This window comes from Leptosomus discolor, chromosome 7 (assembly GCF_034619465.1).
Source record: "Leptosomus discolor isolate bLepDis1 chromosome 7, bLepDis1.hap2, whole genome shotgun sequence".
Taxonomy (NCBI): domain Eukaryota; kingdom Metazoa; phylum Chordata; class Aves; order Leptosomiformes; family Leptosomidae; genus Leptosomus; species Leptosomus discolor.
Window position 1 is genome coordinate 47,671,738 of NC_141397.1, and position 23,645 is coordinate 47,695,382.

Here is a 23,645-nt window from a genome sequence, read left to right on the forward strand (position 1 = left end):
TTTGAAATATTTCAGAGAATCAACTATCAAAGCTGGCAGTAGGAAAATATTTTAGAAGACATTGATGCTTCCTGGAATACTGCCCAAACAGGTGCAGCTCATCTGAGTGCCACACTTACTTCAGATGGAGTCTCTTTACCTGGATATGTGTTGCAGAGACAGAGCTGTATAAGTGTCAGTACTTAATTTTTGATCAGTTTTGGATATGTACAATGCAATACCTGCTCTAACGTGCAGGTAATAGAAAGCATTTTGTATACTGTGAATTCGGCCGTTCCTCATGCAAAGTCATATCCCCCCTTTGGACCCTAGAAATATTAAGAAATTTTCATAATCCTGTCACGACAAGGGATTAAAAAAAAAAGGAAGCTTTCATACTAAAGCTACTACCAAGCTGCTGGTTAAAGACAGTAGGGAACTGACATCAGAATAGCTTCACTTCAAAAAAAAAAAAAAAAAAAATCTTGTGTTACATAACTGGTTTGAAGCAAGTAACCAAGCAATGTTACAGTCAACATTGAGTCAATATGTAAGGAACAAGATGCAGTGTGTCACATCAACTCTGAAATCAAGATGCCGTCTTCAGCTCATGTGAGCTACTAGTGTCAGAGGCTCATAACTGCATCATTACAAATACCATTTGTAAAACAAAGTAATAACCATAGCATTTGTACTGCTGTTTAACTCCTTTGCAGGAGATAAAGGACTTGCAGGAGGCAGAGGGTCACCTGGTTGTGAAGGAAAGATTGGAGATCCAGGCCGAGCTGGAAACCTAGGACAACCAGGAAAAAAGGTTTGGTTAGAAATACAGCATAGACTTTTCCATAGGTCATTAAATTATTCCATAGGTCCATTCATTAAATGTGACACTGAGCAAATACGTTAAGAAGTGTAAAGAATACAAGAGTTCCTATATTTCCTGACCAGTGATGCACAAACTATGAAATTAAAAAGGGGCTCAAGCCAAAAGTTTAAATTCACATACAAGATTTCAGAACTCCAAGTGTTTGTGATGTTTTGGCACCTCGGTTTTCAGAGCACAGGGAGGGTATTGCACTGCTTACAGCAAAAAATTAAGCTTCTGAAAAGATGGCTATTCAGAAATTGCAATTAAGCACATATTTGATGATGGTCAGTGACAAGTAAGTATGCATTTAATTTAAGCAAGTGCTCTGCTGAATTGAAGCATAAAGGAAGCAGATTGGAGGTAATACTGCAGCCACTCTCACTGATTGACAGAAGCTAATCTACTGATGGCATATGTGAACGTAGGATTCTTGACTACTCTATAATCAGACTACTCTATAATCAGATTTGAACAAAATAACACCTAAATGTTTTGAAAAACTGGCATTTCTTTTTTTTGTGTACTCTCTTGTGCCATTATTTGTGTGTTTTTTGACATGACAAAGTGTGGGGTTTGAGGTTGTGGTTTAATTTTTTTTTTTTTAATTATTATTTAATCTGTGTTTGGTGCCACAGGACAGCTGAATGTGGAGTGGCCTTTGTGGTCCAAGTGTGTTATCAGGGACTGGTATAAGCTCAGCTCTACTGACCTGCTTTACAAACATACTGATTTACTGGTACTCAAAGCTAGTATTCAAAACAACCTGCAGCTCAGTCAGCCAAAAAAAAGCTAATTCAAACTTTCCATTCAGGGGGTAAACTTGGGACATTTGTGATAAAACCAGTCTTCATGGAAAATAATGTTCAGAAGAATAATTTTTTAAAAACCAATAACTGACTTTGAGAATTTGGAGACATATCTGGTTGCTGACCTTGATTCTTTAAATAAATATTTTGATAAAAATATTACTACAATCTAAAAGTAAAGGAAAAGTTGTATTTGCACAACCAAATTTTCAGATACAGGTCTAAAGCCTTTCACAGCTACAGCAAGCATCATAATGCAGTAAAGGCCAAATGGAGGAAAGTGTCTTGTGTTGCTCAATACCAGTTTCTTAGAGTTAGGAGACAGAGTACAAAACCTGCCTAGACAAATTGCTTCTCTGGTATAAAGCCTGCAGCTGGTCAATAAGGAACATCCAGTGGTCTGCAGAATTGGAACTATTAACAATTATAATGTGAAAGATCCCCAGGGAATGAAAAAAATTATGCTAATAAACAAAGTTGATTGATCACACAGCAGAGAAAATACTTTTGGCAGATTTGCAAAACATATTGGATTGTTTACGTTTCTCTCTGTGTTGCAGGGTGACCCAGGCGTGGTTATTCCTGGAGAGCCAGGTAGACTGGGTTCACCGGGAGGTCATGGCATTCCTGGCTCAAAAGGTGATACTGGATTTCCAGGACTTCAAGGCCTACCAGGGCATGCTGGACATGATGGTGATGAAGGCCTAAGAGGTACTGTTGTCAAACAAGCTCAAGGGGCACAGCAAGATATTTTAAAGAAAGGGAAGCCAAATCAAACAACGCTCACTCAAAGCCATGAAACTTCTACTTAAATCATTGTGAACCCAGTCTCCTTTCTTTTAGGAGATCGTGGCTCACCTGGAGTTCCTGGAGATCCAGGTTTTCCAGGAAAACCTGCTGAATGTCTTATTGGCCTGCCAGGTTTGCCAGGTGGCCAGGGAGCTACAGGCCCACCAGGTAGGAACTTCTGAATCAAATGTGCCATTTGGCTGGGTGGGTCTTGATTTTGTTTCTGGCTTCCGATGGCCTGAGGGAGCTGAAGTTGTTTCTGGATATTGGTTATAGGACAGTGTGCAAGAAAATGTGAGCCCATTTTAAAAGATGCACTTTCTGCAGATGGGAAGAAACACGTGCACTGATTAAGATTCAGATTCCATTGCACAGTATAAAGAGTAATCACAAACTGGTCCAAATTCCACAGGAAAAAAGAATATTTCAGTCACTTCGCCTATATGGGGCTGAACTTAGATTCCTTGGCGCAATACAGTTGATAAAGAAACAAAACAGAGGAAGAGCTTAGCTAGGAAGAAGACCAGTTTAGGGTCTCAAAAGTACCTGCATATACTGTGTATAATTTTCGTTCAAAAAGAAACACACTCAGGTACCCATACATATTCTCCTATATGTGATCTCAAAAGGATTTTTTTTTTTTACTTAGGTTTGGTTTTTTTTTAGGGAATGAACACAGAATTGATGTTTTCTTCATGTTTGGGTTTTTCTTTTTCTGAGAAAGAACAGAATTATCTACTCTCACCTTTTTTTTTTCCCTTTAAAAGAAAACCCCACAACTATTTTAAGATGTCCTGAACATGTATGTTGTCTTACACATCTAACGTTTAGCTCTCAAACAGACAGCGTTCAAGAAGAGTTTCATGTTCATGATTGCAAGGTAGAGATGAAGGTTTATTTTCCAGACAGATGTACCATACTACACTGTCATGCATTTTTCTTAGGAGGAAGAGGTTCGCAAGGTTCAAAAGGAAAACTTGGTCCTCCTGGCTTGAGTATCCCAGGAATCTATGGAAAGCCTGGGGAACCTGGATTAATAGGTCTTCAGGGAAATACAGGATTACTTGGTCCCAAGGGACAGTCTGGAAGGCCAGGAATTTCTGGTGTGCCAGGTAAGGATTCCTCAAATACTTGTTTTGATGTAGAAATTAAGTCAGTCTCTGCAAAAAAGGTGTTAGTCAAGCTTTTCCAAACTGAAGATGCTGAAATATTTTTCCATCAACAGCTTGAAAGCTTATTGATTTCTCTATGGAAAACAAATAAATCATCATTCCCTAAATGACGAGCATATCTTGAAGTTGTCATGCACAGCACTGAATTTTCTATAACAGCTTTCTGAGAACAGGGAGCTGCCTTACATTGGTTTTTGTACAGTAATGTCCTTGCAGTAGGACATGAAATAGTTAACATTCAAAGCAACTCCCCAGGATAATGGAAGTGTAAAGTGTTTTTTGTTCTTACTCAGCATCCGTTTTCAAACAGATAGCTAGTTAGTGCTATCATCTTTTTCCTTAAAAGCAAGTTCAGATCATGAGTCTGATGGAGTTGAGTCAGATCAAACTCTTGTCACATTACCAGAGCTGCTAACTTTAAGTAAGGTAGGTAGGTAATCCATGTAGTTTTGGGGTTTGGGGTTTTTTTTTCAGAAATGTGTTCAGATTGGATTTGTAGACTAAAAGAAATCAGCTATGTAATGCTTATTATGTCTAACAGATTTTTCATTACTATCAAATCTTTCATTATGCTGTGGGAAGGAGATGGTACATACCTTTTTATATATACAACCTATAAAACTAATGATAATCATGTAGCACTTGACTTGGTTATGGAAACCTAGACTTCTGATGTCATTTGAGGGGAGTTGGCACGTCCCAGCTGGCCTTCAACTCCTGAGCCAGAAAGCAATCTTTCCTATACATCCCATGACAGCTTTCCCTTCCCTATGTGGATATCTTGGATACGTTATCCTCAGTCAGTTATTTAATTCATTGATAGAAGCTGTTGCAGCCTACTAATCTAGGTAGTTTGGGGGTTACTCTGTGTGTAAGTGCTGTTCATGTTGTTAAAGACTGGAGCACAGGCTTGGGCAGTATGTTACAGAAATGGAGCAAAAAATGAAATAAGCAATTAAACACTTAAATGACAGGCATATGTGCAGTTTTCTGAAGTAATGTTCTGTTTCACTGATGAAATACTAACAAATACGTTCCTATTACTTCAATTCTGCAGGCTCAAGGGGAGAGCCAGGTATAATGGGCCTGTTAGGAATTCCTGGACCTGCTGGCATAATTGGAAGACCAGGCAACCCGGGTATCAGAGGCAAGTGGCCATAGTATCTGCCTTCATTATTACTTAGAAATAGGAACTTCCATGCTGAAGTAGGTTTGTGCTTCATCTTGATGTTTGTTATCATTCCTGAGTATGCCTGTCATACCAAGATTTCTTTGAGTCTTGGCAAGTCTTTGGCTTCTGAATATGTATATTTTGAATGACAGACTGATTGACAATATGATTTTGGGTTTTTTGCAGTTTTGAATTGCCACCTTTTCTGTTTCATTGGTATTTGTAAAAGTGGCTGCCGATTTGCTAAAGAGCAGAGAGCTTTTTTGCTCTAGTTTTTTCCATCCCATTCATGTTCCAAATATTATTATAGTATTCAGCAGATATGATTGCACATATATTCAGTATAAGAAATAATTACTACATTTTGCCATAATCTGTGGTCATAGATATTTTATTGGTGATTGGAGTAATTAAGAAGCTACTTTAGGTTGTTGATTTACCTACATGGTTGCCCTTGAAGACAGGAGTTCCATTGCTTCCTTTATGCTATCATCTAGTCAGGCTTCTTCAGAAAATTTCGTTATATTTTCTTGCAGGTTCTCCTGGCTTCCCAGGACTAAAGGGAAGAAAAGGGTTTCTTGGAGCAAAAGGCGAACCAGGTGATAAAGGTTTTCCTGGACCATCTGAGACCTTGGTTGATATGGGGAATAAAGGAGAACAAGGCTTAAAAGGTACACATTCATTGTTCTGTCACTGAAAACTAGTTAGGGTTGTCATCTACATTGCAGTTCCAGTGGATTCTAAAACATGGAAGAAGCTCACTCTACTGCTGAGAGTATTCACATGGCTTTGAAATAATTATTGCTGAACATTGTAACTGCCTTTTTATTTATAGGATAGTTGGATATTACACCAAATATTTATTTCCATTTTAACAAGTCCATGTTCCTTAGAAAGGCTCTTATTATAACGTTAAACCAGTAAGAATATGTCAGTAGTACTAGGAGGCTTATATACATGTACGTTAAACATTCGTGTTTTTACACAATTAGTAGCCATGAGCACAGAACTGGGTGTGCTTACAAACTAGATGCTGGATTGCAAAGAAATTAGGTCTGTTTAGAAATACTTGACTGTCAGAAGAATTCCTTTGTTTGCAATATTAATATAGACTCTCTGTATATGAGTTGTACATGCTTAATTAATGCCATCTGGCTTTTTGTGTGGACTTTTTCCTGTGGAAGCTTTCATAAACTTCCTTTTCTCTCCATGTGGGAAATACAGAAGGCCATTAACTGTGAGCTTGTGTCTTGCTTACGTGTGTTCACAGAATGAAAATCCTATGCTCCACTTCTGCTTCATTAGCTTTTAAGAGTTATAAAACTTTAAACTTTACATGAAACTATTGTTTTGTAATATTTTTTTAAATTAAACTTTGGTTTAGGAGTTCAAGGAAGAATGGGTCTCAAAGGAGAAAAAGGAGATGCCGGTGTGCAAGGTCCCCCAGGTCTCGATGGGTCTGAAGGAATACCTGGTCTACCAGGTATGGAGTATGTGTATTGAAAATTACTGTATCATGTGGAGGGCAGAGATAATACTACCTCAGTGCCAGCCCATAAACTCAGCTGCAGCAGCAGCAGTATGTTCTCTGTATTAACTCTGAAGCTTTCCTGAGAATTCTGAAACTGAGCAATTTCAAAAGCTGCTATTTGAAAGTCCTAGCAGCTACCATCAAAAGATTCTTTGTTTCTTCCAAATGTAGACCATTGTTTGGGGTGATAAATGGAAAATAATATTAGATCCTGAATAATAATAAGTTTAAAATCTAAAAGCTGCTGAAGCCAATGAATAATAATTGGTATTTATAAAAGTGAAGTTTCAATTCCCAATATTATTAAAAAAGTAAGAATTCTAAAATATGAACATTAGAATTGCACACAAAAATATTTCAAAAGCTTTTTTTATTTCAGATTGATTTTATTCCCTTTCCAAAGCCTGCATGTTTGGCTTACATTTTGAAAGTTACTAGATCTTCAGTGAAAAACAGACTTAAAAAGAACCTGTGTAAATTATAAACCTACCAAAGCTATTTCAAAAAGTTCACTCTGCCATTACCATAACTTCATACATGATGAGTAGGGAGGTGATCATGCCCCTGTACTCGGCATTGGTGAGGCCACACCTGGAGTACTGTGTTCAGTTTTGGGCACCTCAATACAAGAAAGACATTGAGGTGCTGGAGAGAGTGCAGAGAAGGGCAACAAAGCTGGTGAAAGGCCTAGAGAATAAGTCTGATGAAGAGCGGCCGAGGGAACTGGGGCTGTTTAGTCTTAAGAAAAGGAGGCTGAGGGGAGACCTTATTGCTCTCTACAGCTGCCTGAGAGGACACTGTAGAGAGGCAGGTGCTGGTCTCTTCTCACAGGTAATTAACGATAGAACAAGAGGGGATGGACTCAAGCTGCAGCAGGGTGGGTTTAGGCCTGACATTAGGAAATATTTTTCACCGAAAGGGCTGTCAGGCATTGGAATAGGCTGCCCGGGGAGGTGGTTGAGTCACCATCCCTCAATGTGTTTAAAGGTCGTTTAGATGTGGTGCTTGGAGATATGGTTTACAGGTGTACATGGTAGAGTAGGGTTGATGGTTGGATTCGATGACCTCACAGGTCTTTTCCAGCCTGAATGATTCTGTGTTCTATGTTGACCCTTGAGTGCGAGAATGCATCTGTTTTTTCAAATCAATGCTAATAAAACATCTTTACTTCTCTGTATTCTGTATTTTTGATTCTTTGAGATAACTTCTTTGTAGAAAACCACATAACACTATAATCAGATATATAAAAATGGTGACAATTAGAAATAATTTCAAACTTTTAATCAGAATGGCTCTTATCATGATGGCAGTTATCCATGATATATGTCATTATAGTATCACTGCTATATTCTGTCATTAACATCCTTTGTAGTCATCACAGTGTAGCCATCACAGGAAAAACTGCAAACACTCCACTACTCCTAGCTTTTTATGAAAGAAAGTAAGACCTCACCTGCCTAAATATTCAGGCATTGGTAGTACCCTGGAATTTAGACATCTGGACATTCTAGATGCAACTAAATCTTGTAGTCATTATTGATCTGAATGCTAATTTAGCTAAATTAAGGTAAAGATAAGTGAGTGGGGGGAAAAAGTGCCTAAGCCATATAAGAAAAAGCTCTTGAGTATACTAGTCATGAGAAGTGCGTAATGACTAAGTAATAATGTGATTGTGACATGCCCAGAAACCAGACTGAACTCAGGGGAACAATGAAAGGAGAGTCCAGTGCGTAAATGCAAATTCATGATCTTGATCAGAATTTGCAAAAGTATATTTCAGTTGCTGCCCCTAAGTGCTCTGGTCACAAACCTTTGTTTTAATATTGATACATAAGATGCTTGTTATTTCCTTGACTTTCTGACGATAATAATGATAGTTTTATCTGTCGGGCAAGAAGCTGCATGTTGATTTATAAAATAATAAGATATCTTGACAAAGTGTGTAGTAGAGGATTCTGTATTCATGACAGCTTTCCCAACTAGCCAGTGTCTAAAGCAAGCACGTGAAGATGACACTTATTTCTTCATCTTGCAGGTGTCAAAGGATTTATGGGTCTTCCAGGGATTCCCGGAGGGCAAGGATTCCCAGGTGCACCAGGAAACAAAGGGGATATGGGAATTTCAGGTAATTTTCTGTCAAGCCATATTACAAAGTCATAGAGCTGTATAGAAGCATTTGCGCAGATCGGAGTAGTTACTGTAAGTGCACTACACCATACTTAGACTTGGATTTATTCTTTGCATTACCTATAGACTTCTTACCACCCCAGCATTTGCTTGATGTGCAGAATGCAGTTCTCCCTCTTTCTAAATGAAATAGATCTTTAATTTTTTCTTGTTACATGTGAGAACCTCTTTTTTTAATGTGTTTAGAAAAAAAAAATCACTGGCTGTGTGAATTAATCTTTAATGAGGAATGAATATCTGAACATACAAGCAGTAGCTCACAAAACATGAGGTGTGGTATGCAATTATAATCCTTTTAAGAATGGTATTGGTTATCTGTATTTTTCCAGGTCCAAAAGGACAGAAAGGATCTCCAGGCTTTCCAGGACCATCAGGTGACCCTGGACCACCAGGCTATGGTGGCTTTCCAGGTGACAAAGGAGATCCTGGGTACCCATCTGCTGGGCCTCCAGGAGAACCTGGTCCAAAGGTATAAAGGCAATGGAAACACTGTCATATTAGACAAGAAGCAGAGTCTTTGACTATAGAAACAGAACATGTAAGCAAGAGCTGCAGAGCTTGCAGAAGTAGATGATTTGTTAGTGACAAGAAATATGAAAATTGGTGTGTGTCATTACTCAGGAGAAATTTTTGAGTTCACTATATTTCATTTTTCTCTTGGTGCAAGAATTTTGTATTTGTAAAGATGGAACATCTTGGAAATAACTCTTTTTCTGTGAAAGTTGCTAACCCATTAAGAACAAGGATTTGCACTTAAAAAGTCAGCAGTAGGAATACAGAAAAACATAATCTTAGCAAATGCAAAAGTTTTGTAATCTGAAATTGTACTGTTGGTACTTGACAGTCTAGTAATAGCATTACACAAGACGAATTGGTTTTTTTTTCCTTAGCCATACATATTACATTCAGTATATATTAAGTTCAGTAATATATATGGCTAAGAAAAAAAAACAGTATCTTTTAAGTTAGGTCAATTGGACCTTGTATTCTGGTTGTTGAACAGCTGGAAGTCTTTTTACGTATGAGATTATCTGAAATACATGGTTGAGGCTGTAAACTGTACTATAGCTCCTATAATCTGTCTAAATTATCTGTTTATTTTCTGTATTAGCTGGGTAGCCACAATGAGATTACTGTTGTGAAAGGCAGTAGGAATTCCTGGAAAAATACGCATTTCAGTATCTTGTATAGCTGCATACTATGTATGTTTGGATCAAACGAGGAACTGTTAGAATAAAATTGAAGGGAAATCCGTGTGCTGGTAAAAACAAGACTGAACTTGGCTCATACAGGTTAAAGAAAGATCTTTTTTTCTTAGCTGTGTCTAAAGGATCAGTGGTATTATGAGAAGACTACATATTAGTCTACTTTGATTTTTGTCTAAAAATTATAACAAACCATGATTGCACTTATTTAACCTTTAAAATTATGTGATTTTTCTATTACTCAAATATGGAATGTAATGTATTTAATGTAATACTATTCTTTACCTGTTTGTGTGCAACTGCTATTTCTCAGGGAGATCCAGGCCCCCCAGGAGTTTTGGGCAGCAAAGGAGAAAAAGGATACCACGGTCATCCAGGACGTAAAGGAGTACCAGGACCACATGGGATCAGAGGGCAAACTGGAGATGCAGGAATCCCAGGTATGTTTTGTTTTGGAGAGGTGGCAAGATGTTGACACGCTTATAGAAGATAATTTCTCTATAAACTACACAGGGTGCCTGTGGGGTGGCACATTTATGTTCAATGGCTGCAAACCTAAACAGCTTCTTTGTAGCCAGTGCAGCCAGGCTAGCTTATGTCAGCTAGAGATCTTTCACAGCTGTCTGAAGCAGAAATGATAGCAAAATTCTCGGACCAAGTCTGGATCTAATGATAATATCTTTTCTCCTCTCCCACACTCTCTTCTTACAGGGAAGCTCGGACTTCCTGGAGATACTGGTGTTAAAGGACAGCAGGGCTGCCCAGGACAACAGGGTGTTACAGGCCCTCCTGGTATGGTATATAGGAACTCTCCCAAATCACTGCCCCCTGGTTTGTTATTTTCTTTGTAACGAGGCAGTTGATGTTCTTCTGAGTGTGTTAGTATTTAACTGATGCAGTTGCAGTCTCTGTTAGTTTGAGGCTTTGTTTACTTTTTCTTGTTCCAGCTAAGGTCTTTAACAGCCTGTTTTCAATGGTATCAGTTCAGCTGAGGCAAGAGGTTTTAATTTTGTTTCACTATTGTAAAGTTTTTTGCCTTTTTTTTTTTCATCCAGAGGTCTCGAGATGCAATACCCACACAATTGTAAAAATGGCTTGTTCTACCTCCTAAAAGAGAATAACAAAGTAAGATCTACCTAGATGAGGAGAAGAAAATTAATTAGAGTGGAAAGAGGGGACAGAGCTGTTGTTAAAGCAACAGAAAAGATCAAACCATTCAAAATATACCTAAGAATGCTCTTATATTTAGAGACCCTCATCAAAATTATGATGTGGTTTTGCAGACTTTAGTGAACTTCCACTGACTTATCAGCGGAGTTAGCAAAGATCAGAATCTGCTTCCTGTTTAGAGAAACCTTGAATATGTAATAAAGCCAGGGAGGGAAACCACACTGCCTGTATGGATTCCCACCAGCATAGGTTAAATCAAAGGCAGGGTCCTAAAATGTTTTTAAAAGACAGGAAGTTATTTCCTGTGAAAATAGTAGGGGTGTTAAATCCATTGAAGTCCAGTGAGCTCAATAAAAATTATATGCTGCTCTTTACAAATGTTTATGTACCAACACAGTTACATCTATCTTTGAAGTAGCTGAACTAATTAAGCTTTAATAAGGGGGACTTGTATCTTCTCCCTTTGAAATGCAAAATAATAGAAGTGAAAATGATATTGTGGTCCACTGTAATTCACAGGTGCTGTTGGAGACCCTGGAAAAAATGGGCTTGCTGGTGAAAGAGGTAGTCAAGGTCAGGATGGCATGCCTGGTCCCCCAGGAGTAAAGGGAGAACCAGGTAAACCAGTCAAATATTTTCATTCTATTTTGCAATTGTTTTTTTCCCTAGTTAAACTGACAAGGATTATTTGGGAAGGACTAATAAGGAGCTTTGGCCAAGCCAAAGATAAGTTTATAAGTAGAAGGTTTTTCACTTTTACATCATTCACAGGTTTATCTATGTAATTGCTCATGCTGTCAACAACCCAAATACATATGTCACCGCTCTGTTATACATCTGACTTGTCATAATGTCATCTAAAAATGTTAACGTCTGCAAGAGCCAAAGCACTGCTGTTAACAGTTCTTACGTGTTTAACCTCAAAGAGATGAAAAGAACCAAAATCCTTTTAAAGGAGTCTCCTCTCTTACATGGAAATAAGATAAAAGGAATTACAGTGTTTACTTACATGAATAGTGAAAGTTTCCATGACATGGCCCTTGGGTTGTAAAACCTTTTATTTAAATGTCACTCGTGATGTCATCAACAACCACAGGTAGTTTTAGTCCTCCACTGAATTCTGACAGAAGGTGTTTTCAAATGTTTCTTTGCATATTAGTATAAAGAGGATACTGAGAAGGCACTCGTAGCATTTAGTACATGTTTTCATATTAAGTTTGAAGTAATCACAATGTATTTTCTTCTTCATGTATTTACATTTCTTCTTCTATTTTTCTTAGTAACTAACTTAAATGCAGATTTTTCTTCTGTTTTTTTTTTTTTCTTCCAAAACAAGACAAAGCTTATTGTTGTGGAATGTACCTCAAATATGATTTATCAATAAGAGTTCCTACTATAAAGAAAATCTTACAAATTTAATTTGGATTTCTGGATAGAAGAAATGGAAATAATCAATAAATCATGTTTTACATAGAACTAAAATCTACATTTTGATTCAGTGATTTTTGAAGAAATATATGACATGTTAGACAACTATGATGTTTTCTAACAATTATTCAGGACTTTGAGTATAACATGACCTAATATTTTATAGGAGCACCAGGGAGAGGAATCCCTGGGCTTCGAGGTATTCCTGGTCGTAGAGGTGAGTTGTCCTTTCAAACACATACTCTGTGTAGTCACATCATCTTCCCATCTTGACAGCTCTCCCCAAATGTAATACTTATACTTTGCAGGAATCAAAGGGGACATGGGACTGCCTGGTTTTCCTGGGCCACCAGGTATGAAAGGTCATCAGGGTGATCAAGGACCCATTGGACCTCCTGGCTTAGTGGGGTTACCTGGATTTCAAGGAGCAACAGGCATGGCAATTACTGGCCAAAAAGGGAATAGAGGTATTGCTGGTGCAGATGGAAGACCAGGTGTGTTGTTGTAACTCCTTATTTATCTGAAATGATATACTGATAATCAAAGGCAGAATTCAGCCTGTCCATAACTCAAGATTGAAAGGGGTCTTCCCCCAAGACAGCTCATAATTAAGCAAGTAGTTCCTTTACCAGTTAATGCGATACTACCATTGCAAACACCGTGATGATCTATGCAGTGTGACGTAAATTAAAATAACACTAAGCTCTGCAGTCCACTCGATTGCATTATTTTGCTTTCTTCCCATGCAGTCTGTAGGGCAGCTGAGATCCAACTTTAAAGAAGTGAGATGGCTTGAGTGCGTAGACATGGCACTTAGGGACATGGTTTTGTGGTGGACTTGGCAGTGTTAGGTTTATGGTTGGACTCGATGATCTTAAAGGTCTTTTCCAACCTAAATGATTGTATGATTACAGGCATAACTACAGCTGGAAGATACTTGAAAAACTGTAGTGCTATAGAGTACTGCAAGAACTCAGCTCTGATCTCAGATTAAATTAGCAGGCTAGTAAAAATGAGTTATTTTTTTAAAAAATGGGTATATTTCCTTCGGAATCACTGAGGTGGTAAACATGAGTACCATTATAAAGTCGTTGAATGTTGTATTGCATCATATGTAATGTATGTGAAATGCTGTTGGCAGTAGTCTTAACTTACTCTGATGTTTCTGTACAGGTGCTCCTGGTTTTCCAGGGCCTCCTGGTCTTTCCACTCACAGCATGAAAGGAAGCAAAGGTGTTAGAGGGGCAGATGGCATACCAGGGCCAACAGGCCCAGCCGGCGATATTGGTCCTCCCGGTCCAAAAGTCAGTGAAAGGAATATTGCTTGTTTCTTACTCCATTGTTAATTTGCTCTTACCATGAAAAATTTGCTCTTACCATCCTCCCCAAATACACTTGTAATAGAGGAAAGATACTAAAATGGATACGAAAAGTAGTTTTTATGGACTTAAGTGGACCAAAAAGAAATTATTGTGAATTTCTGGCATGTCATTTCCTTGGCCATTCTATTTTACAGAATAATTAACAATGGTATGACTACTTCTAACATGCTCACAAGTGGGGCAGATACTTCTAGTTGTAGCATATTCTGTGAACATAGTGCTTTGAATATTCTAAACAAAAAGAAAACGTACTTCATAGCGTGCAGATGCTGCTTCCTGTTTATTAGTGGTGTTATCTGATTTGCAGGGAATAGAAGGTCGATTGGGTTATCCCGGTGCTAGAGGGGACCCTGGATTTCTTGGATTCCCAGGTGTAAAAGGTATTCATATATTTATTACATACACTTCTGTGTGCCAAATACAATCACTTACGTGTTGGTTATAATAGTATTTGGTAATAGTACCAGGTGTGGTCCTAGAGACAGGAGGTTTTTCCATTAAGAGTGGGGTGTAGGTTAGCTATAAATGAAAGTGTTCACTAAAAGAGCATTTTCTTTGAGGTAGATTCTATGGGTATGTCCAAACTGATGTTAAAGTGAGGAAGGGCTGAAACTTCAACTGCCTCTGTTCCAGGCAAATTCAAAACAAGTTTGTCCTTACTGACTAATAATGTGTTAAGACTTTGGGACTGAGTCTGCTAATTAGAAGTGCCACACCACTGCTAGAAGATGTGACTTTTTGGCAGCCTCTTAGATACAGAACTCAAGAGCACTTAATCATAATAATAACACAGAGCACTGGGTCCTCTGTTTACCATAAGAATAGTCCCAATTATAATCTAATTTACCAGTTTATCAGCAAACGAACTTTAAATGTATTGACTTCATTAATTTCATATTCCTGAGGGTTAGTTGAATCAGTAGCTGGCTAAAAATCTTTTTAATGTAGACATGTTTCTAGTGATTTAACTCTGATACAGGTCTGCATTTACTCCAGTTTTCTAATTTTTCAATTGCATGATTTACAGTGACACAAAATTGTCACTACCCATTTAACCTACTGGTTTGTGTTCCATGTTAATTATTGTGTATTTTAAATTTCTTCTAATTTGAAAAGTCACTGTACAGGCAGTAATTTATGCTTTCTTAAGCAAAAAGCTCTCATTTCTTGGCATTACTCAGTCGAATCTCCTGACTTGGTGATAAAAATATAATTTTTTTTTTTATTTCCAGCTGTGGAGAGTAACCTCATATTTCACATAGTGAAAAGAATTGCTTATTAAGTTTCAAACACTTGAAAAACTATACAACCCTCCTAACAGCCATCAGCATAACTGACACTAGGGTTTAAAGGGAGTTGAACTGCACAGCATCACTGAAGGCAGCACTTGACCTGCAAACTCAGTGACAAAAACACATAAGGTAAAAAGGACATAGTCTAAAGTTGAGATTTTAAACTGGGTTTATGGGACCAGACATTATATGAAGATAGGCATGGAAACATCTTCTTATAAACTGAGTGCTCTTGGCCTCAGTAACAGTAACAGCAGAGATGTAGAAGTCTACTTACACATTTCAAATGAGTCTACAGGCTGTGTTGCTCTTTTGGAAGGTTGTATGGATCATGCAGGACTCTTAAATAAGCATCTGAAACTTTGACCATTGTTTTGACATTTTAAACCAGATAGACATACCTTCAATCTTGTTTTTTAGGAGAAAAGGGTAATCAAGGACCCCCTGGACCACAAGGTGTAGAAGGGCCAAGGGGACTAAAGGGCCAGCATGGTAACCAACCCTTCTCGTTCTAATACCAGCTGACTTAAGTTGATTGTTTTGGTTTGGTTTGCAGTTTGTTTGCTTTCTTTTAATATAAAGCAATAGCTCTTCATTCTGTTTTTGCTGCTAGGTCCACCTGGAGTCCCTGGGAGAGTATTCTCTGTCCCAGGAAGCAAGGGTCCTCCTGGACTGCCAGGAATCCCAGGAACACCAGGTGATCAAGGAATTCAAGGGATTCCTGGACCACAAGGTAGTTTCTATTTTTATCTCTTTACATGTTTGTGTCCTACTTAGTGGAACATTTTGGTTTTGTGGGAAAACATGCTTCTGCATAGAAAATTGATGTGTCTTTAAAAATACCTCTCCATATTTAAAAATAGTTCTCAGTCATAGTCAGTAAGTTTCTCCTCAACATAAACCTAAGCAACATAGTAACATGATGGAATAAAAAGTAAACTTGGATCAAAACGTTCACCGTTTTCATACAACCAGAATCACACTCAGGATGTTTTTCATTTGGGGGGGGGGGGGCCGCACGAAGCGGGGCAGGAAACTACCACGCGTAACGGAAGTACTCCACATGTGCTGTAAAGTGATTGTGTCTGTCAGCATCTGGGGGTGGGAAGGGAAAGGAGGGCCTGGCTGCTTCTCACTTGGCACTAGAAGTGATGCCTGCCATGGCTGCAAGGAATGGGGAGGCAAGGAGCAGGGAGGGTGAGGTGGATCTGCAGTGGGTATTTGGCCACCCTTCTCAATACACAGCTTTCCACCCCAGGAAGGGCGCCGCTCAGGGGGCAGGCTTGCCAGAAGGCATGCCCCACTCAGGAATGACAGTTGTCTCCAGCATAACAAAGCAGGCACTAAAGAATTGTTCTTTCACTTTACTTAAAGTTGTTTTACAAAGGAGCTGCATTATTTATAGAATTACAAACCATGACCAAGGTGATTATGGCTGTTACTATATTTTTGAAATATTTCTGTTGTATGACAAATGCTAAAAAAGCTATTTGCTTTGGGTTCTGTAAACATTTCTTATGAGAATAATATTTTTCTGCAATACATTCAATATTTCCTTGTAATCTTCCTGACAGGAAATACAGTCACAGTAACACTGCAAACAGCCTCAAAACAGTAAATTCATGCTGATGGTTTTTTTCTAACACAGCTACATTTACATGGGGATTTTAACTTTATTCATTAATAGTTATTAAAGTCTAGAATAACTACTGTTAAATGATTCTTGTTTTTTCTTGATTACGATTTAGGACCTAAAGGAGTAAAAGGTCTACCAGGAAGGTTTGGTCATCCAGGTCAACCAGGACTGCCTGGTCCAAAAGGAGACAGGGGATTTCCAGGACAAAAAGGTACAGGAAATCAGACATCTCTGTTGAGATTCAATCTACTATTGAATTTACAGATAAACTGTATTCCTGATTTCTGTAAATCCTTCTTCTTGCATTTATTAAGATTCTGTAACATTTACAGCAGCTTTAGGGCCACAAGCACATGCAAGCATATTCTTAGCTTTTAACAGATGCATTTTCACAACTGAAATAATAATTTACAAAAATATGCCTTGACTGTGCTCCTCTGTTCTTAACCACATTTATTTATCTACTTGAAATCCCTAGGTATCAGTGTGCCTTTTTATGACATCAAAATAGAACTAAATATTTTTATTTAGTCATCATAAAATGTTTTTACTTTACAACTTTTTTAGTAAAAATGGCCATGGTTCTTTAAAATACCTCACTATTCCATGAAACTATGCAAAGCTACCTGAGCTAGGTGTGAAGGAGTTAATATATCTAGCAACAGATACTACCAATTTTCACGTTGTATCTTCTTACTGATAAATTTTTTGTTAGTTTTCAAGCGCTTTCACTAGTTTAAATTAAGAAAAAAATCAAACAAAATTGTATTTGCAGTCATATTTCTTTCTCCTCCACAGGACAACCTGGACTGATTGGCTTTCCAGGTCTACAGGGGTTACCTGGATCACCAGGTGCTATCATTGCTCGTCCAACAAGAAGAGGTTTTCTCTTTACCCGGCACAGTCAGTCAACAAAGATTCCTTCATGCCCACATGGGACTTCACAGATCTATGTTGGTTATTCACTGCTTTTTGTACAAGGAAATGAACGAGCACATGGACAAGATCTTGGTACTGTATTTGTAAAAAAATTTTCAGAACATTTTCTTTAGAGTCCAGTAATGCTAAGTTGTCATGAAACCAAACTCACACTAAGGGTCTGAGATGAGTATTGGTTTCAGCCAGTCTCCAGAGTCGTCTGCTGCTCTGAGCCAATTCAGGAATCTTGTCTTGAAAGACACCTTTCTTTCCTGCAGTCCTGTATTCCCTTTTTGCTATCCCTGGACATTTTTGAGGAGGAATTCAGTTACTTAAGGATAGATGTCTAGCATCTGCATTACAACATCTGCACAGGACTGACAGTAATAACACAGGATCTGAGAGAGAGTCTTGCTTTTTTGGAGACCAAATGAAATGCTTTAGGGTGTCAAAATGGCACCAGAAGCTTTCATTTAAGCAGCTGAATCCCTGCCACTGTGTCAAGGACCGATACCATTCAAGAAAATGGTATTATTTTAACAGATTTTGTTCTTAGCCCTTATTTTTTTATATATACCATAAACATTTTGCTTTCAGGTAATTCCACTGCACAGACACTTTTCTCTTTACAGTTACCACTGTAGTAGATTGGATGCCATCACGTGTCTCTTCTGTTCGCTGCACTAAATATAATCTCCTGTCTGTCACAAACCTCTCCTCTTTTTGTCTTTTAGGAACAGCTGGTAGCTGCTTGCAGAGATTTACCACGATGCCATTCTTATTATGTAACACCAATGACGTTTGTAGTTTTGCTTCTCGCAATGACTATTCGTACTGGCTGTCAACTGCAGTAGTAATGCCAGCAGACATGGCACCGATTTCTGGCAGGGAACTAGAGCCTCATATAAGCAGGTAAGAGTATAAGAATTTTAGCTCTTCTGGCCTGGAACCACAAATACATCATAAATTGTTTTGAACAGCAAACCTTAGGCAAAGACCTGCTCATCTCAGCCAGTACAAGCACTGTTTTTAACTACCTGGTTTTTGATTAATCACCTGAGTATGTCAGATATTCAGTGATACTCTAAGAAAAGTTAGATTAAAGCTGGGTCCCACCACAGGGCTCTGTCTGCATAGCTGACATGAGAAGATGGCACACAATCCTACTGATTGCAGTGCTATTTTTTAAAAAAAGCTATTGTGTATATCAGCGGCAGACTAAAATGAAATAAAGACAGCCTCATTGTTTGGAATACAGTACAAATCAAGTTCTGCTTTCAATTATATGCGATACATTTACTGTAGTTGGTGAAGAACATTATAAGTTGGGGCTGAAGGTTCTCTGCTATGAAACATCCTTTTGTAAATGTGGCCCTTTCTAGCTGCTTTAAAACAGCTGAGAAGGGTGAAGAACATCTTAAGAGGAAAGGCTCTAAATGCATGAAACACGCAAGGATAGCAAAATCAAGGATGGGAAGGCAAGCTTTGCACTCTGTCTTCTAGCCTGCCCTACCCAATTGTTGCAATCTAGCAGCTCAGCTTCATAGTTTCTTCATTTAGGAAATAAAGATCATTTTTTCTAATCTTAGCAAATAACGGAACTTTGATCTAAACCATAACAATATAAAAGTAGTGAGCACATGAAGAAGGTAAAATTTAGCTTGTTACTTCAGTAAAGGCAAAATTAGGAAGCTAAAATGTTCTGAGACTAATTCCCATCTTATACCAATTTTTGTCTGGTGTTACTAGCAGAGATTGCAAAGCAATTGCAAGGTATTTGGGTTACCTTCGTTTTATTTATCTCCACATAAAAGAGAGAAAACCTGTGTGAGCTGTAACACTTGTAAAACGCCCTGCCGTCAGGTAGCTACTAATCCTAGAAGATACAATTTTTGTCTGCTTTCATGTTTTCCCTCATGTCTGCACTGAATGCATGTGCATTTCTTCTTACAGGTGTGTTGTCTGTGAAGGAGCTGCAATGGTAATAGCAGTTCACAGCCAAACAACTGCAGTTCCTGCATGTCCAGAAGGCTGGCTATCTCTCTGGAAGGGCTTTTCTTTTGTTATGGTAAGGATATAAAGACTTGAATTATTAATTTTATGTCCTCACTTTCATAGGTGTTTTCATCTGCCCATAGCTTATTTGCTTCTTAATAATTGTTAAATTCTTTTTCCTTTGACAAAAAGTAGGCAATAATTCTATTAACTCTTATTCAATGCCAGAAGCATAGGAACAACTATTGTGAGCTGTATTCAAAAATAGGTAGCAGGAGGAAAAGGGGAAAAGATGACAGGAGAACCATTGGGTTTTTAGTCTGACAAAAATAACTGCGTGCTCTCACTTTCATGTGTCATGCTAAGATCTAGGAAACAGGTTTGAGGAGTGGAGTGGTTAAAGCGGTCCTGAACAGAAGTACACAGAAATAACTGACCCACTTGCATGCCGGGCAGTTCTACAAATCAGATTTTGGGGCTGAACTCCACAGAAAGCTAAAATCAAAACAAATGCAGAATTCTGTCTACAAAAGACTGCCTCAACAATTTTGATGCCATAACGAGATACGAGTGAAGAAAGTTCATAATGTGACTGCAAATTGAGAACTGATTATGTGAAATTTGTTGTCTCTCCTGGGATTTGGCCTTAAGTGGTGGTGGTGATGATAATAGTAATGTCTTGGAAAAGAATGAGAGAATTTTTTGCAGCATCTGGTTAAAATAATTTGCTTGTTTCCAACATCAGCAAATTTAAATGGTATTTTCTAGCCAATTTTATACTGTCATAAATTATTTTAGAGCTATTTCTACAAGCATTTACCAACATCAGAGAGAGAAAATGCCTTCTTTGCTTTTTGTGTTTGGAGAAGCAATCAATGCAACAAAAAAATACGAACACATACAAAATAGGGGATTTGGCTTATTTGTAATTCAGTCGCTGTAGTCCTCAACTGGACAGAAGCCAGCTGCTTTCTAGTCTTTGTACTGGTTACAGTTTCATGCCTTTTCATGGAGCAGAAACAGGCCTTCGCAGGGACTTAAAAAATGCCTTAACTGCTTGAATTTTTGTAAGGCTTCTGTGCTTCACGGTAAACTTGATAAAACTAATTTGTGTTTATTTTGTTTTGTCCGAGATATACCACAGAACATATGGTATGTTTTAGAAAGAGACTATTTTTTTGCTTGCAGTTTACTAAAAGCTGATGGACAAGTTCTCATAAAAATGTATTGGTGGTTACAGTATACAAGTGCCGGCTCAGAAGCTTCTGGCCAAGCATTGGCATCTCCTGGATCTTGTCTGGAAGAATTTCGAGCCGTCCCATTCATAGAGTGCCATGGCAGGGGGACGTGCAACTACTACACAAATTCCTACAGTTTCTGGTTGGCATCATTAAATCCAAGAAGAATGTTCAGGTAAACTGTACTTCCCTGCACCCATACGCATCGCATCAGTGCTGCAAGTGCCCGAGGAGACAATAACTGCCTGCCTAACATGGGGGGGCTCCCCTAGTAATTCCCCTCAGTTTAGACATCCCCCTTTGTTAGGTTCAGGGTCATTTTGTAGCACAAAGAGGCCTTAAGCAAGCCATGGATTTCAGTGTTGTTGTCAGTAATTCCGTATCCAAAGTTTCATCATCTCTCCCTGTTTTTTAAAGAAAAAAGTAAATGTTTCTTTTCTTTCTTTTAGAAAACCTCTGTCACAGACTTTGAAAGCAGGAGAACTAGAAAATATCATCAGCCGTTGTCAGGTCTGCATGAAGAGACCAGTCTAAACAGTGGCCACTCTTGATGGAACATGAAACACTGCATTTATTACAAAGAATTGCCTAACTCTGAAGAGCTATAATTTATTAAAGTCCAACTGCATCTGGAAAGAAAATTATAAATTGCCAGTGCAGCACTGTAGTGAGGTAGGGCAACAGTTTGACTTTTGTCTTTGGCAAATGACAAAGCACTTTGTTGGAGAAGGCTTGTAATGGCAGTCTGCAGGGGCTTCTGCTGAACTATGTCATTTCTAAGCTGCATCTTCATGATAAAATTATGGCACTGCCCGATCTTTAATGAAAGATGTTAATGCTGCCTTGTGTCCTGTGCTTTTCAAACTGCAAGACAAACTAAAACATCTAATATCAGCTTACATATGTTCAGTGTTCAAAGTGGATATAATTTAAGAAGAAATCTAGCACTTACGAGAGATAGGGTTCAATAGGAAATATTTTCAGTGCACTTTTAAATATATAATGATTCACTTAGGGTTATTTTGTTCTGGTTTTCCTGTCTAATAAACAAGTATCTCCCCATTTACCTCACCCTTCCTCTGGCTGGCAAACAGGAATACAATCTGTTTTGTATCACTGCAGTAATAATAGTTCTTGACTAGCCAGAAAGGGAGGTACACCGTGCACTGAGCAGACAGTACAGTGGTGACATGTGATAGCTGTGTTCTCCAGGGTGACCATGGCTAAGGGCTGACTAATGAAAGTGTTGGAAAGTTTTCATTAGATTCTATGGCTTTTGACACAGATCATGAAATCTTTTAAATTCTTCAAAAGTTGATAGATCTATTATGATGCTTTTCTCTCTGCTGAAGAACAACTATTTACCATATGATAATTTGGGATTTTGATGGAATTAACAAATACTGTACGGCTCAAGGACTCCCATGGCGTTATCAGTTTATCACACACCCATCAAGATGTGATCTCTTTCTATTTTATTTTTAATAGATAACAAAAATTACAAAATTTGCATTTTATAATATTCCATATTTAAATATTTAACACACATTTCTGCAAATGAAGCAATTTATTCCATCCAGTTAAATGTATGCATCCAAAATTTAAAAAAAGACTGATATTTAAATTGTACCATCTAAGCACTGACTTATACAAGAGAATCCAACTGTAAATGAACATAAATACTTGAAAAGCACTTTCATTTACTCATATAACTTATATAAAATGGTAGCTCTGAGGGTTTTTTAAAAAATATTTATAACATTGCACTTGCAAGGCTATTTAAAATTGTAATGTTAACATTTAAAATGATAATATGTTTTAATACTTGCACAATCTATCAGAATTCCAGTATTTAGTGCTATAGAAGAAGCCTAATTCATCTGACTAGTTCTGTAAATGCATAATTTTAAATGTAGGGTCTAGCAATTCACTGAAATAACCAAGATTTCTCATTTAGATGTTTTTTAAGCCAGTGAAATTTTATATTTCTTCTGTTAAACTACTTGCATTGTGTTTGTCTGACTGTTTGAATTTTCAGTGTTAACCTAACTAAGAAAGAGTTTTGTCTGTGTTTCATGCCTGTATCTTCTTATGGAGCTAACAAGAAGATACCGTTTACGTGAACTGAATGGATATTTTAAAATTATTGTTTGCTTGAACAGTCATAGTACTTCTGTTTGCAAGGTATAATTGTGAATTTGCAGGTTTTTATGAAGAATCTCTATGCAGATGCACTACTGATAAGAAGGTATTAGTGTCAAGTTAATATTTAGTCTTCCATTTGAAACAGGTTTGGGGTTGAGGGTGTTTTCCTTAAAACAATCACATATTAGATTTTTCCATAAACTCTGAAGTTTGCTTTAAATACTCAAAGATAAAATCCACACTTGTTGCTTGTTAGGTTGTTGGGGTTTTGGTGTTGGGGTTTTTTTTTTTTCATTAAGGCTCATCACAGTCACCCAGAGGCGTTGTATGCAGTATACAATATACAGTCAAAGACTATGGAGACCCTCACATAAAACTTGCTAGTAAAATGCAGAATGTAAGTACTTGAGGTTGAAATCTGCTGGAAATGGTCGGTAGAGGATAAAGTGTAAGGAGAAGGGAATGGGTTGTGGTTTTAAAGTCTGAAGGTAAGTTACAAAAAGTTACAAAGTCTCGCAGCACATTAACTGGAAGTTATGCCTTGTTCTCTTTTGGATTCCGCTGCTCACTTTTTGTGTGGCCTTCAACAAGTTACTAAAGAAAGATTTTCATAAATAGCTTTAGATTTTGAGTGCTCAAACTCAAGTCTTTCTTTCAAAAGCGTGAAACACAACTGCAGGGACACATGTTCATCAAGCCTAGCATAATACAAACTGGACAATGAAAATCAAAG

General features: G+C 37.9%; 1 protein-coding gene across 1 annotated transcript in view; it reads left to right on the forward strand.

Moving 5' to 3' along the window:
* The window catches only part of COL4A3 (collagen type IV alpha 3 chain), a 54,902-nt gene extending 33,601 nt beyond the window's left edge, over positions 1-21,301 (forward strand). The window contains exons 30-53 of the mRNA XM_086468588.1: positions 696-793; positions 2,214-2,364; positions 2,497-2,610; positions 3,387-3,554; positions 4,672-4,761; positions 5,322-5,456; positions 6,170-6,268; positions 8,352-8,441; positions 8,833-8,972; positions 10,022-10,148; positions 10,420-10,500; positions 11,398-11,496; positions 12,473-12,523; positions 12,615-12,800; positions 13,480-13,610; positions 13,996-14,068; positions 15,401-15,472; positions 15,594-15,713; positions 16,729-16,827; positions 17,415-17,627; positions 18,269-18,446; positions 19,488-19,602; positions 20,770-20,942; positions 21,217-21,301. Of these exons, the coding sequence (XP_086324714.1) occupies positions 696-793; positions 2,214-2,364; positions 2,497-2,610; positions 3,387-3,554; positions 4,672-4,761; positions 5,322-5,456; positions 6,170-6,268; positions 8,352-8,441; positions 8,833-8,972; positions 10,022-10,148; positions 10,420-10,500; positions 11,398-11,496; positions 12,473-12,523; positions 12,615-12,800; positions 13,480-13,610; positions 13,996-14,068; positions 15,401-15,472; positions 15,594-15,713; positions 16,729-16,827; positions 17,415-17,627; positions 18,269-18,446; positions 19,488-19,602; positions 20,770-20,942; positions 21,217-21,301 (2,888 nt within the window). The remainder of the gene's footprint in view (positions 1-695; positions 794-2,213; positions 2,365-2,496; positions 2,611-3,386; positions 3,555-4,671; positions 4,762-5,321; positions 5,457-6,169; positions 6,269-8,351; positions 8,442-8,832; positions 8,973-10,021; positions 10,149-10,419; positions 10,501-11,397; positions 11,497-12,472; positions 12,524-12,614; positions 12,801-13,479; positions 13,611-13,995; positions 14,069-15,400; positions 15,473-15,593; positions 15,714-16,728; positions 16,828-17,414; positions 17,628-18,268; positions 18,447-19,487; positions 19,603-20,769; positions 20,943-21,216) is intronic.
* The last annotated feature ends 2,344 nt before the right edge of the window (positions 21,302-23,645 follow it).